Source organism: Pristiophorus japonicus, chromosome 1, assembly GCF_044704955.1.
Source record: "Pristiophorus japonicus isolate sPriJap1 chromosome 1, sPriJap1.hap1, whole genome shotgun sequence".
Classification (NCBI taxonomy): Eukaryota; Metazoa; Chordata; class Chondrichthyes; family Pristiophoridae; genus Pristiophorus; species Pristiophorus japonicus.
In genome coordinates, this window is record NC_091977.1 from 424529247 (window position 1) to 424544557 (window position 15311).

The following is a 15311-nucleotide window of genomic DNA, read 5'->3' on the forward strand; positions in this document are numbered from 1 at the left end:
AGAAATCGCGGCCTAGAAATGTACTAGTGTATATTCACTATATACAATCACAGCATCAGTTTAAAATTCCACATCTCCTCAGTCTGGCTTTTTTAATTAACCCAAACATGGCATGAAGACCCGATATATAATTTACAAGATCTGGAAAAATATCATAATCCTATTCCATTGTAACTGAATTTAGATTCATTCTTCTGAAAATAGCTTAAATGGTTCCTGCACTTTTGAGCTAAAATCATTACAGCACCAAAGTCAGTTTGTGTTCTGAAGCCAATATAGTTAATGCTTCACTCAGATTATTGATTGACGAGCTCATGTGTCCATTAACTGCAATGGACTTTACAATATAACTATTATAGTAGGTTTGTTCAATGCTATCTGAGCACTGTGAATTCAATAACGGAACAAAAATAACTGTTGACAAAGGAGTGCTCTTCTGTTAAATAGCCAAGCATGAAAACGTGAAAAAAAAATGAGGAGAAAAGTTACCAAATATTCTTTAAGAATAAAAGAGCATTTTAGATCAACATCCTTGTAAAAATATCAACATTCTGGACCAATAAACCTAATAGACATGATAGTTTAATCCCTTTTGGGTATAAAATGTCAAGTACAATGATCTCATACATCTCTTGTGGTTCATAAGATTAGCCCAGTGGCAGTGAAGGTATAACAGGTAAATTAGATTTAGCATGAACTGACAGAAAAACTGTGAAAATGTTGCTGTATTTTCACAAAAACAACTGCAAATACTTTTAGAGTAAGTGAATTCTGTGACATTGCAGTAATTAGATGGAGGTGGAAATACATGATGGGAGGCTCAGTTTAAAGCATTCTCAAATAGTGGAAACACTTGAGTTGTTGTGTGGCACATAAAAATATGAAATGGAAAGATGAGAGATTGCAGCTGGTATCTGAAGGAAGCAATTTGGACCAAACACAGCTCTGTAGGTTAGTGACTAGCAAACGATTTCTTGAGAGATGAAAGTAAACATGTTTTTCTCACACGAGTGGAGCTGGTCTGCAATAGTGTAATACAAATTGGAGAGGTACCTTTAGAGAGAGTAATAGGGGGCGAAATTGCCCTGCGCCCTGATTGGGGACAGTTACCTGCTGGGGTCGGGACTTCCTGCGCAAGACACAGAGGGCCCAACCCGAGGGTTGAATTGGGCTTACCACCCTCAAAGTAAGTGGCGCGCAATCTCACACGCTCCACTTCCTTTAGGGGCGGGTTCCCAGGGCAATGCTGGGGCGAGTAGTACAGCGTGCTCCGCGTAGCGTTGACACGTTTCAACGCCTCTCTCCTTCGTTTAAAGGGGAGGGCCATTGCGCACTCTGCAAGGTCTCTGATGGCCTCCACTTCACCACCAGGGCAGCGAGTTACCGGGCCTGCAACCCGATCCCAAAACAGAATGCCCATGCTAGGGAGCCATTGTGGGAGCGGACCGGAGAGTCGGCGAAAGTTTAAAGATGGCGGCGCGGGGCACTGGTGGCCTTTCCTTTAACATCCGCCCTGCAAGCGGATGTTGGCCAGCTTCAGAAACTGGCGTTGACACCCACTCGCGCCAGCCTCGAGGGGCAATATCTCCCATGGGGATGAAAGGGGTCGGCGTGCAGCGCTGAGGGGACACGACGCACAGTGATGAATTAATCGCTGGTTACGCGGTAACCCGGGGCATAACCTGCGGGGTAAACTCCCAGGAGCCATTAGCGCCAACCCCCTCCACATCGGTGAAAATGGTCTTACGCCCTGTTAGTACCCGCTGGAGGTGCTATAGGGCATCTGAAAAAGGGCAATTTCACCCCCATGATATCTTAGTTTTAACATCTAGGTCCCGAAATTGCCCCCCCCCACCACCTGAAATGGAGTGCTCCCACCTTGTTTTGTGTGTTTTCACCACCGCAATGTTTGAGGACGCCTCCTGAGTGAAATTCCACTCTTCGTTTTTTTTTTACTTGGATCCGGAAGTCGCTCTTAATGGGAGCGGTGAATACACTAGAGGGGCGGATACGCGGCAATGGCAACACATGAGGCGCGGAAGTTGGAGGTGATGCGGAGTGACCGCCACGATGACCTAATCACGGTGCGCGTCACCATGGCTCTCACCATGGAGAGCCTTCATGATTTAAAACTTCAGTCCATTGGGCCACCAGGGAGGATTTCGGTTGGGCCAGCAGCCTGGTACCCAAGAGGGGGTGCCAGGCTGCCTGTTGGTGGCCCGGCTGAACCCGGGGGCATAATTGTCGGGCTGACATGGCAGTCGGCCGGCAAAAAAAAAACTTAGCGGCAGTAAGAGAAGCCGCACTGCCATTGCAGAAGACCTCAGCCTCACTGGACCACTGGGAAAAGCTTGTTTTGGCACCGCCAAATGGGCCGAAGATTTTCAGAGCGGAATTTCGCCATCTGGGGGGGGGGGTAGATTGATAGTGCGCACGGTGATGACGCACTTAACATGGATCGGCAATAGCGGAGTGGTAGGGAGGGCTCGGGGGCACTGCCAGGAAACCTCGGAAGAGCAATTGGGCAATCAGCAGCCATTCCACGAAAAGTCAGCGACCACTCCACTCTGCAGCATGGCCGCTGATTTGTGGTAGAAACAGGCCTTAAGGAAAGGGGCAATTTCAGCCCTCTGGTTTTTATATTTTAGGCTTTGGCCTCCAACTACCTCAGAATTGACTGAAAGTAAAGAATGTACATGACATGGAAAATATGATAGTCAATAATGACAGATCAAAGAAGCTGTAAGCAGATGATTCAGCTGATCTCTTCAAAAAAATACTGTCGGCATTTACTGCATCAAGTATTCATAGCTGCAGAACAAGAGGGACACATAAACAAATAATTCAAAGGAACAGCCAATACTGAAAGAACAAAAATAGCAAAATAATTTGACATGTCTCTTTTTAGCACAACACAGGGTAGATTTTCCAAGTGTTGGCACTTGGTGAGGTACCAGTCGACTGCTGTGATTTTCCAATGTAAAGCTCATGGCGAGAGGTACCTCATCATGTGTAATGATTTATGAAATCAACCCTCACACGCTTAGAGGATTAACAGAACACATACAAAAATGCCTCTAATGTTGCCTAATTATATGGTGGAATCAGTTTATGTAATTTTTTAGGGGATGTGAGCGTCGCTGGCAAGGCCAGCATTTATTGCCCATCCCTAATTGCCCTTGAGAAGGTGGTAGTGAGTTGCCTTCTTGAACCGCTGCACTCCTTGTGATGAAGGTACTCCCAGAGTGCTGTTAGTTCCAGGATTTTGGCCCAGCGATGATGAAGGAACGGCAATATATTTCCACATCAGGCTGGTGTGTGACTTAGAGGGGAACTTGCAGATAATGGTGCTCTCTTGCGCCTGCTGGCTTATCTTTCCAGGTGGTAGAGGTTGCAGGTTTGGGAGCTGCTGTCGAAGAAGCCATGGCGAGTAGCTGCAGTGCATCTTGTAGATGGTACACACAGCAGCCACGGTGCACTGGTGGTGGAGGGATTGAATATTTAAGGGGTAGATGGGGTGCCAGTCAAATGGGCTGCTTTGTCCTGGATGGTGCCGAGATTCTTGAGTGTTGTTGGAGCAGCAAGTGGAAAGTATGCGTTCACACTCCTGATTTGTGCCTTGTAAATGGTAGAAAGGCTTTGGGGAGTCAAGAGGTGAGATACTCGCTGCAGAATACCCAGCCTCTGACACATTCTTGTTGCCACAGTATTTATGTGGCTAATCCAGTTAAGTTTCTGGTTAATGGTGACCCGCAGGATGTTGATGCTGGGGGATTCGACAATGGTGATGCTGTTGAATGTCAAGGGAAGGTGGTTAGACTCTCGGTTGTTGGGGATAGTCATTGCCTGGCAATTGTGTGGCGCGAATTATCAGCCCAAGCCTGAATGGCATCCAGGTCTAGCTGCATGCAGGCATGGACTGCTTTATTATCTGAGGAGTTGCGAATGGAACTGAACACTGTGCAATCATCATCCAACATCCCTACTTCTGACCTTATGATGGAGGGAAGATCATTGATGAAGCAGCTGAAGATGGTTGGGCCTAGGACGCTGCCCTGAGGAACTCCTGTAGCGATGTCCTTTGTACCAGTGGAGAGTTTCCCCCCCGATTCCCATGGACTTCAATTTTATTAGGGCTACTTAATGCCACACTCGGTCAAATGCTGCACACACACCCATTTACAAATCTGTGAAATTTCTCTTCCTGCAATTTTAACAAAGGTGAATCCGTTTATACAAATTCTACATAGAATGACTTCAATCGATTCATTTTCAGGACTGTTAAAGCCATTTTGGATGTTCAGTTATTATTATGATTATTATAAATATGTGTTTAATAAAAACTAGCTCACATATTGTTAGAATTCCACCAGCAATTTTTATCAGAATGGTCGTACTTCAAAATGTATAGGTAAATATGGAATTTACAGGTATATTTCTTAAGGAATTAAAATTATATTATACTTTAGCGAGTGATGGTGATAGTAGAGAAATGTTAGCTCGATCTTAGCAGCTTGTGCAAATGGTTCACAGAATTATTAGTGTTATTTTTGTCTGTCACATTGAATACATTCTCATTATGTTGCTCATGAGTTCAGATTTCTGTTTTTCAGAGACTTAACATGGAAACAGTAAACACTCAGGGATTATTGTAAAAATAAGGGCATTTCCACTACAAAAATTATTTTACATAAAAATGATCTGCGTAGCCCATTTGAATCCTTAATTTCTAATCATATTCCTTATCACTATTATCTTGCATAAACCTCATATCTGTAACACTTAAATGTCTTGTAAATTCATAAAAATTTCCATCTTTGGAACACCAGAAGTACATTTAATTGCAGGGGTGCTTTCGCAGAGATACCTCCAATAAGAAATCTTATGTACATTAAGTGCTTCAGTGACACCCCTCACTCAGGAAGTATCCCATGATACTGTTTGGCTGCAATCCATGAGGAAACTTCAGCGCAGTACTAAAATGGGAAAAGCTACCATATCTGCAAACTCTCGAGATTCCAGTTCAACTCATTCAGTGACTGTTTGTAACTTATGGCACAGGAGATGAAGGCAAGCTAACAACTTTTCTCCTAAACTGGAAGTCTTGTATCGAAATCTGTCATGGCTGTGCCATGTTAAATATTTATCTTCAGCAGAGCAGCAACAACTTTTCCAAACTGGATAGAGAGAACAGGAGTCTGTCAGTTACTATACTTGGCTTTCCCAGCAATAGGCTGACTTCCAACATAGAGAGGATCCATACAAGCAACTTTGGCAGCAAAGAAGGAGTGTATACAGTGCAGTACTGCAAAAAGGTTGGAAAATTCCAGCTCCTGCATCAAAAAAAAGGAGAAAAAAATGTATGTTAAAACATAGCATTGTGACAGGCAGTTAAAATAACCCTTGGAATTTGGCCGCCGAACCCCCCACCGATCTCGCAAGCTCTAATTTTAACCTGCTCTTCTGAGCAGGCGAGACATGTTGATAAACTGACAGGTTCCTTCTTTAAATATGCAAAGTGGGATCAGTTGACATCATCTGGGCCTGATTGCTATTACAACCAACAGCGTGAACACAAAAGTAGTTGCAGCTTTCGCACAAGGCTAACCTAATGGGAAGAGGCAGAAAGAGGTTATGTCGTTTTACTTTTTCTTTATTTTCCTTGTAGGGCTAGGAGGAATAGGAGTGCTTGTCCTTATAAATAAAATGTATACTAATCCATGTGTACCACACACTCTTCCAGTAATTGCAGACAGAGGGCAGCCACGTATGGAAAACTAACAATATTACAACAACAACAACTTGCATGTTTAACGTAGGAAAACATCCCAAAGTACTTCACAGAATCCTAATCAAATACAAATCAACACTAAGCTAAAGAAGGAGATATTAGGAGCTATGTCTAAAGGTTTGGCCTGGGGTGGGTTTCAAGGAGTATCTTAAAAGAGATAAAGGAGTCAAACAGAGACTTAGGGAGGAAATTCCAAAGCATAACGCCTAGAAAGCTGAAGATATGGCTGTCAATAAGAGGGTGAATAGATTTTGGGATACATAAGAGGGTGGATTTGGAAAAGCAGAGTTCTTGGATGGAACAGATTTCAGAGATAGGGAGGGGTGAGGTCATCAAAGGATTTAAACACAAAGATGAGATATTAAATTTGAGGCAGAGAAGGATCGGGAGCCAAAGCAGGTCAGCAAAGACAAGAGAGGTGGGTGAGCAAGACTTGGTATGGGATAGATCCATGACCCGGAGCTGAGCTTTTGACCCCATATCCCCTCCATCACAAAGACTGCCTAATTCCATAATTCCACCTCTGCCTCAGTCCATCGACCACTACCTCCCCCACTCCCAAATTCACTCTTCCTCTGATTCAGGCCTCCTGTACTTCATCCATCTTTGCCCCACCATTGGCAGCCGTGCCTTCAGTCACCTAAGCCCCACACTCTGGAGTTCCATCCCTAAAATGCTCCGCCTCTCCATCTCAAACTCCTCCTTTAAGACCCTCCATAAAATGCACCCCTTTGACTAAGTTTTTCTTTACCCTGCCTAGTATCTCCTTCTATAGCTTAAAGTACTTTTATTTTGTGGCTCATTATCATATGCCCTTTGATAGTCCATATACACAACATCAGCTGCACTATCATCATCAACCTGCTCCTTTATTCTAATTTTGCATAGTACCTTGGGCTACTGGTGAGATAATTGGGCACTTATGCTGGTTGGTAAAAAGTGCCATAGGTTTGGCTAGTTGCTCCTATCATAATCTTAACATGCAACCATGAAACACTTCAGTGTTCTGGGAATTGATTAATTGATGCACTTGCTGTGAGCATGTTAACGCAGTCCCGGTCTGCAAGACTATCGGCACGGTCCCGGCCTGCATGACCATCAGCAGGCCGAGGCCATTAGAGGGAGCAACGTGTGGTGGCATACCACTGCAGGGAGTAGTGCGTGCTACTGCAGGAGGGCGACGGCTGCGAAGCTAAGTCGCTGATTGCAGTGCGGGCAGGTACAGCAGGAGTGGCGAGGTCAGGGCGAAGGAGCGGCGCGAGTTTGTGGAGGGAAGTGACCGGGGCCCAGGAGAGGCATGAGTTTGGGGCCTAGAAGAGGCGAGGACCCAGGGGCAGCACAGGCCAGCCCACACTGTGATATGTGTGCGCGCTAGATTCGTGCAGCAGAGCTGGTCTCCATTTGTCTTGGGTAATCCTTGCCACTGGACCAAGACCTAGCTCTGTCAAGCCCATGTGGTGGCTGGTGTGCAATGGCCACCCCACGTTAAAAAAATCCACGCACAGGCATCTTCCACCCTTCAAGATGTAGGTCGGGATCTGGAGTATTAGGTCCTTCATTGAAACACCTATACACTCATCCCTTTTTGGCATGGAAGCAAGTAATCCTCATTTCGAGGGACTGCCTATAATGAAATGAATGTCAGCATCACTCCTCAATGGGAGTGTTGGGGAAATGGAATAACTCCTACAGATTATTAGTCAGAAAATTAAAATTAAAATAGAGTTTAATAAAAGAGAAAGAGGGAGAACAGGGAAATGGGAATGATAAGATAGGGCAGAAGTAAACTGTTAAAAACTATTTTGCCTTCATTTATGTATTTTAAAGAATATATTTTATTGATATAACATTAATATTATAGACATAAAGGCAATCCTGACATCGCAGTACTATTATTACTGTAACACTGGAAAAACTTTCAGCATCACTGTGTCCATGAAATGTTACAAAGAAATGCCTGGCCTTGAAAATAACTGGTGATGCATGGATTGAATATATATATCACTGTGTATAAAATCAGAGCATATTCATCAACATTCTCCAATGTGGATTGGTTCCCAGTTTTTGAGTTTTTACGATTTGTCAACACCAATAAAACTGAAATATCCAAACAGTGCCAGAGTTCAGGAATTCCATAGATTAAAGATGGGTATGTCAGCAACTCAGATCATTTTAACTTTGGAGCTCAATCTGCCTCTTCCCTCATTAGAGCATGGTCTCCTCTCGAACTTGACCTGGGTCTGAACATCTATCTCTGTCAGCTCTTCATGGAATTCCATGTGAATAATTGTCTTTTACTGGTCAAAGTTCCATTGTGAAAAGCTGCCTTCCCGGTACACATAGAGCAAAACTTACTTATTATACAGTTTTTTAAATATACTTTCTCCATATAATTTCATCAATTTGTGCCACATGTCGGTGGTCTGATTTCTCGAAGCCAATCTGGATAGATTTTAGTGGTGGCTGGTGTGCAACGGCCACCCCACGTTAAAAGAATCCATACACAGGCATCTTCCACCCTTCAGTATGTAGTTTGGGACCGAGAATGTCAGGTACCTCATTGAAACACCTGTGAACTCTTTTTGGTGTGGAAGCAAGTCATCCTCAATATGAGGGACTGCCTAATACTATACTAAATTTACAGTGCACAGGGGGAATCTATGTGACATGTTCCCTGGGGCTCTCCAGCTGAAAACAGGCATTGGAATCATTTCTCTGGAGGAGTATCAAATTGAATAACACATGTTCTTTTCAGGTGAATGTTCTCTTGGAAGAGTTCAATAGTTCACCTTGTTTTTTTTAATCTGTTGATGAAGTGGACAGTTGCTCCCTCTTATTTCCAATTTGATGAAAATATTCCAGTGCCACAAAAAAATAAATGCGCCATAATTTTTTTAAAACACCTTTAATACAGATTTGTCTGGTCTGACAGCAGTTTCACACTACTTTACCTTTGCTTCAATTTGTTTAGTGTCGATGTTCTGGAATAAAAACTTAATCTTGCTTTTTCCATCATCTGACGAACCTTTCAGCTGTGAAAATTTGTATCTCCAGAGAACAGCCTGTAAAAGCAAATGGAAAAAAAAGTCAATGGTAAAGAGGTTGTTGGGTGACACTTGCTGACATTTTCTTTCATAGCGCATCTTAATTTTGTAACTACATTATTTACTCAATGTTAATCTTTAATCAAACATGCAATGTTACAAAAGAAAAATACTGTGGATGCTGCAAATCTGAAATATAAACAGAAAATGCTGGAAATACTCAGCAGGTCAGGCAGCATCTGTGGAGAGAGAAAACAGAGTTAACGTTTCAGGTTGATAGCCTTTCATCAGAACAGTATGTAACAGCAATATGTTACAATTCGTTTCGTTTAACTGGAAGGAGAGTCAAGAAAAATCACTGTGATTATCTTCCTCACTCTTCATTCATTCATTTCTTACTCAAACTCTAAGCAAACAGGTTGAGTTCCTGATTCGCTGATCTCTATTCGACACTGGAAAACTGAATCTTTCATTAATTGAGTTCTCTCTCCAGCTCAACAATGCAAAATACATTCATTCATTCATTCAATCATCGCATTCTTGTAGTAAGACATTTGGTATTTCATTGACTGTGCTCTCTATGTTTTACACAAAGCTAAGCTACAGGAGCTATTTTTCAATCTCAGGGACAGTCACTTAAAATGAAATGTCAACAATTGAGTTCCAAAGAGCTCCAGAAGGAAAAACATTGCTTTAAGGTATTTTGGGGTGTGATTCCGTCAAATCCATGGTAAAATGCTTCCTGGTTTTTCTTCTAATTCCCATAGTATTAAGCCTTATTTTAGTAATTAATCTCTTACAGGTGCAGCGTCAGAATCAGGAACCCTCGGGACCGAGTGCATTCCGGATTTTGCGTTTTGCTGGATTTTGGAACGTCTTTCTGATGTCATGAATCCGGAAACACACGAGCCCAGGTTCGGGTATTTCCGGATTTCGGAACGTCAGAAAGGGGGGGGAGGCGGGGTCCTCGTCGATGAGCTGTTCAGGTCGCCGGGTGGGGCCTCGCCACCGTGGAAGTGTTCGGGCAAGGCCCCGCCACCATGGAAGTGTTCACGCAGGCCCCGCCGCCGAGGATCTAATCGAGCAGGGCCCCATCGCCATGGAGGAGTTCCTTGTCTGACCCGAGGTAGGTGGGGTCGGGCAGCTGAGGTAAAGGGGAGGGAGGGGGGCCGGGGCGAGTTCGGGCCGCGCGAAGTTAAGGTGGGCGAAGTCGTGGTGAAGTCGGGCCGGGGCGAAGTCGGTTCGTCGAGGTGGGGGAAGTCCGGATATTGGGACATTTTCCAGTTTTCGGATGACCCCGCCATGGATCGGCCCGGTGTCCGGATTCTGGAACATTCTGGATTCTGGAACTCCGGATTTTGGAGGTCGAACCTGAACTAGCGAAAGGCAAATGCACACAAATAAGTTTTTGTACAGTACTAAAAAGCTATTTATTTCTTATTTTTTCTCTCGTCATTATAAATGTATTTAATTATTGTGGAATGATCTATCTATTCATTACTAGCGATTTAACAGCAACAATAACTTGTACTTATAGAGTGCCTTTAATATAGTAAAACGTCCAAGGTGCTTCACAGGAGCATTATAAAAGAAAATCTGGCACTGAACCACATAACAAGATATCAGAGCAATGACCAAAAAGTAGGCTTTATTTAGCATCTTAAAGGAGGAAAGAGAGGTGGAGAGGTGGAGAGGTTTAGGGAGGCAATTCCAAAGCTTAAGGCCTTGGCAGCTGAAGGTGGAGCGATTAAAATTGGGGATGTTCAAGAGGCCAGACTTGAAGGAGTGCAGCTATCTTGGAGGGCTGTAGGGCAGAAGGAGGTTACAGAGATAGGGAGGGGCGAGGCCATGGAGGGATTTGAAAACAAGGATCAGAATTGAAAAATCTCTTAACTGGGAGCCAATATAGGTCAGCGAGCACAGGGGTGATGAGTGAACCATATTTCACATTGTTAAATCCAGTTTGCGCCACCTTTAGAATGTCATTGTAGCTCAGTGGTAGCACTTTAATTTCTGTCTCAATAAATTGTGTGATCAAGTCCCGCTCCTACGACTTGATCACATAGTCTAGGTTGAAACTTGGCATTGCTGAGAAAATTCTGTATTGTGGGAGGTGTCCTTCATGGGAAACGTTCAATTCAGGCCACACATGCATGTTCAGGAGGTTAAAAAAGATTCCATGCTGCTATTTGAAGGTCAGAAGGTTATCCTGGTGTCTTGACCTCAACTGCACCACCAATTCAAAACAAAACAAATTAAGAAATTAAGAAAGAAATGAAGAAAGAAAGAAATTTAGAAATCACGAAAGAAAGAAGGAAAGAAATTACGAAAGAAAGAAACAAAGACTTGGATTTATATAGAGCGCCTTTCATGACAACTGAACATGTCAAAGCATCTTACAGCCAATGAAGTATTTTTGGAATGTAGTCACTGTTGTAATGTAGGAAAGGCGGCAGACAATTTGCGCACAGCAATCTCCCACAAACAGCAATGTAATAATAGCCAGATAATCTCTTTTTGTAATGTTGATTGAAGGATAAATATTGGTCAGGTCACCAGGGATAACTCCTCTGCTCTTCTTCAAAATAGTGCCATGGAATCTTTTACGTTCACCTGAGAGAGCCTGGGTTAAGGACAAAAAGATAGACAGAGACAGAGGGCCGGATTTTCATGGGGAAGGCGGGTTGGGGGCAGGAGAGGGGGGGCTCCGATGCAGATGGGAAACCCAGGAGAACAGATTTCTCACAGGCCCTGCCGACGTTAACGGCAAGGCCTGATATGCATCTGAGGCCTCTGTTGCCTGCCCGCAGCCAGCCAGATGGAGAAGCTGCCTGGTTGCGAGCGGGTAGGCCTATGGCACAAGGCCGCACAGAGGAGGGAGGGAGGGATTTAGTGGGGGCCAGTGCCAGCCTCCAGAGGACCGGAGGGGTGTAAGCAAGAGATCGGTATCATTGAAGGACCTGTGTGGAGGGTAGGGAAGTAAGAGATCGGGGCTGGCCGGAAGATCAGACCGGCCACAGGATCATCAGTGACGGGGGTGGTGGGAGGTTGTCCGGGTGAGGGACTTCAATGTCCATCACTAAGAGTTGCTCGGTAGCACCACTCATGACCGAGCTGGGCGGGTCCTGAAGAACATAGCTGTCAGGCTGGGCCAACATGAGGGAAAAACCTACTTGACCTCGTCCTCACCAATCTACCTCTCGCAGAAGCATCTGCCATGACAGCATTGGTAGCAGTGTCCTTGTGCAGATAGAGTTCCATCTTCACACTGAGGACACCATCCATCGTGTTGTGTTCACTAGCACCATGCTAAATGGGATAGATTCAGAACAGATCTAGCAACTCAAAACTGGGCATCCAGGAGGCGACATGTGACAGCAGCATGAGCAGAATTGTATTGCATCACAATCTGTAACCTCATGGCCCACTCACTCCACCATTACCGTCAAAACAGGGGTTTCATAAGGAGTATAGAAGAGCATGCCAGGAGCAGCACCTGTTGTACCTAAAAATGAGGTGCCAGCATGGGGAAACTGCAACACAGGACTACATGCATGCTAAGCAGTAGAAGCAGCATGCTATGAACAGAGCTAAGTGATTCCACAACTAACGGATCAAATCAAAGCTTTGCAGTCCTGCCACATCCAGTCATGACGGGTGGTGGAGAATTAAACAACTAACGGGAGGAGGAGGCTCCAGGAACATCTCCATCCTCAAAGATGGAGGAGCCCAGCACACGTGCAAAAGAAAAGACTGAAGCATTTGTAACCATCTTCAGCCAGAAGTGCCAAGTGGATGATTCATCTTGGCCTCCTCCTGAGGTCCCCACCATCACAGAAGCTGGTCAACAGCCAATTTGATTCACTCCGCATGTTATCATGAAACGTCAGAGTATGCTGGACATAACAAAGGCTATGGGTCCCGACAACATTCCAGCTGTCGTGCCGAAGACTTGTGCTCCAGAACTAGTCACACCTCTAGCCTAGCTGTTCCAGTACAGCTACAACACTAGTATCTACCCACAAGAGAGAGGGGTGATGCAGACATTGTAATCAGGGAGGAGAAGTGTGAAATATTAGATGAAATAAACATAGTGAGAGATGAAATATTAAGGGGTTTAGCAGCTTTGAAAGTGGATAATTACCCACGCCCAGATGAAATGTATCCCAGGCTGTTAAGAGAAGCAAAAGAGGAAATAGCAGAGGCACTGACTGACCATCATTTTCCAATCCTCTCTTGCCGGAGGACTGGAGGATTGCTAACATTGTTGCACCTTGGTTTAAAAGGGAGAAAGGGATAGACCGAGTAATTACAGGCCAGTCAGCATAGCCTCGGTGGTGGGAAAATTATTGGAAAGAATTCTGAGGAAAAGGATAAATCTTCATTTAGAAAGACATGGGAGCCCATTTTCATCAAGGCCTCCGCCCACCCAAGTGCCGCCCAAAGTGCCGCCGATGGCTGCTGAGGTACTGGAAGGTACTTTGTGTGGGATATTCATGAAGAAGATCCCTCGAAGATTGGCGGGTGACAAATGGAAGACGTATGCTGCCAATCTGGGCGGCAGCGGGCGGGAGGTCGCATTCTCGGCGGCAGAGGCGCTTGCCCACCAAGTGCCGCCAAGGATGGAGTCGGGCCCATGGAGGGTCGAAGACCTGAAAAAAAACAACAGGAAAAAATAAAAAAACTATCCGAAGACCTTCAGGGGACCCCATCCGGGTAAGGCACTGTTGAAAAAAAGTATTAAAATGTTCACTTACCTTTTTTACAGGTTCTTCATATTCACCGTTGGGGACAAACCAGCTTCCAGCCAGCAGTCCACCCTGTTCTGCCGCCGAGTTCCGCTGACTCCCGCCCACAGGAATCTGGGAGCTCGGCGGGCGGGAGCTCAGGTGCGCCACTCGGCAATCCGCTGACTTCAATGGGCGGTTCCCGGCAGCTCTCCCCTCCCACCCGCTCCAGGCCACCCCGAAAGTGGCACTGGGCGGATCTTCAGGAGGAATGTCGGTGGCAGTGGGCGGCAGTCGGCGGCAGCGGGCAGTGAGGTGCTGACAATTGGCCCCATGGATTAAATAACGACAGTCAGCATGGATTTGTTAAGGGAAGGGCGTGTCTGACTAACTTGATTGAACTTGTTGAGGTGGTAACAAAGTGGGTCAATGAGGGTAGTGCGTTCTATGTAGCGTATATGGATTTTAGCAAGGCTTTTGTTAAGGTCCCACCTGGCAGACTGGTAAAAATGGCAAGTTAGATCCAAAATTGGCTCAGAGGCAGGAAGCAAAGGGTAATGGTTGTTGGGTGTTTTTGTGACTGGAAGGCTGTTTCGTGTGGGCTCCCGCAGGGCTCAGTACTAGATCCCTTGCTTTTTGTGGTATATATCAATGATTTAGACTTGAATGTAGGGATTAAGAAATTTGCAGACGATACAAAAATTGGCTGTGTGGTTGATAATGAAAAAGAAAGCTGTAGACTACAGGAAGATATCAATGAACTGGTCAGGTGGGCAGAATAGTGGCAAATGGAATTCAATCTGGAGAAGTGTGAGGTAATGCATTTGGGAAGGGCTAACAAGGCAAGGGAATACACATTAACTGGTAGGACACTGAGAAGTGTAGAGGAACAAAAGGATATTGGCGAGGCCACACCTGGAATACTGCGTGCAGTTTTGGTTTCCATATTTATGAAATGATATACTTGCTTTGGAGGCAGTTCAGAGAAGGTTCACTAGGTTGATTCTGGAGATGAGGGGTTTGACCTATGAGAAAAATTTGAGTAGGTTGGGCCAATATTCATTGACATTCAGAAGATTGAGAGGTGATCTTATCGAAACATGTAAGATTATGAGGGGGTTTGACAAGGCGGATGCAGAGAGAATGTTTCCACTGATGGTGGAGATTAGAACTAGGAGGCATAATCTTAGAATAAGGGGCCGCTCATTTAAAACTGAGATGAGGAGAAATTTATTTTCTCAGAAGGTTGTAAATCTGTGGAATTCGTTGCATCAGAGAGCTGTGGAAGCTGGGATATTGACAAAATTTAAGACAGAGATAGACAGTTTCTTAACAGATAAGGGAATAAGTGGTTATGGGGAGCAGGCAGGGTGGATCTGAGTCCATGATCGGATCAACCAAGATCGTATTAAATGGTGGAGCAGGCTGGAGGGGCGGTATGGCCTAATCCTGCTCCTATTTCTTATGTTCTTATGACCTTGGAGTGCATGTCCACAGATCCCTGAAGGTAGCAGGCCAGATCGATAAGGTGGTTAAGAAGCATACGGAATACTAGCCTTTATTAACCGAGGCAAAGAGTACAAGAGAAGCGAGGTTATGCTTGAAATAGTTAGGCTACAGCTAGAGTACTGCGTGCACCACATTGTAGGAAAGATGTGATTGCACTAGAGAGGGTACAGAAGAGATTGACGAGGATGTTGCCGAGACTGGAGAATTTTAGCTATGAGGACAGATTGGATGGGCTGGGGT

General features: G+C 44.8%; 1 protein-coding gene across 1 annotated transcript in view; it reads right to left on the reverse strand.

Annotated features, from left to right (window-relative positions):
- Window positions 1–238: 238 nt before the first annotated feature.
- The window catches only part of sntg1 (syntrophin, gamma 1), a 225346-nt gene continuing 210273 nt past the window's right edge, over window positions 239–15311 (reverse strand). The window contains exons 16-19 of the mRNA XM_070885809.1: window positions 8743–8853; window positions 5210–5333; window positions 490–497; window positions 239–385 (exon numbers count right to left, since the gene is read on the reverse strand). Of these exons, the coding sequence (XP_070741910.1) occupies window positions 239–385; window positions 490–497; window positions 5210–5333; window positions 8743–8853 (390 nt within the window). The remainder of the gene's footprint in view (window positions 386–489; window positions 498–5209; window positions 5334–8742; window positions 8854–15311) is intronic.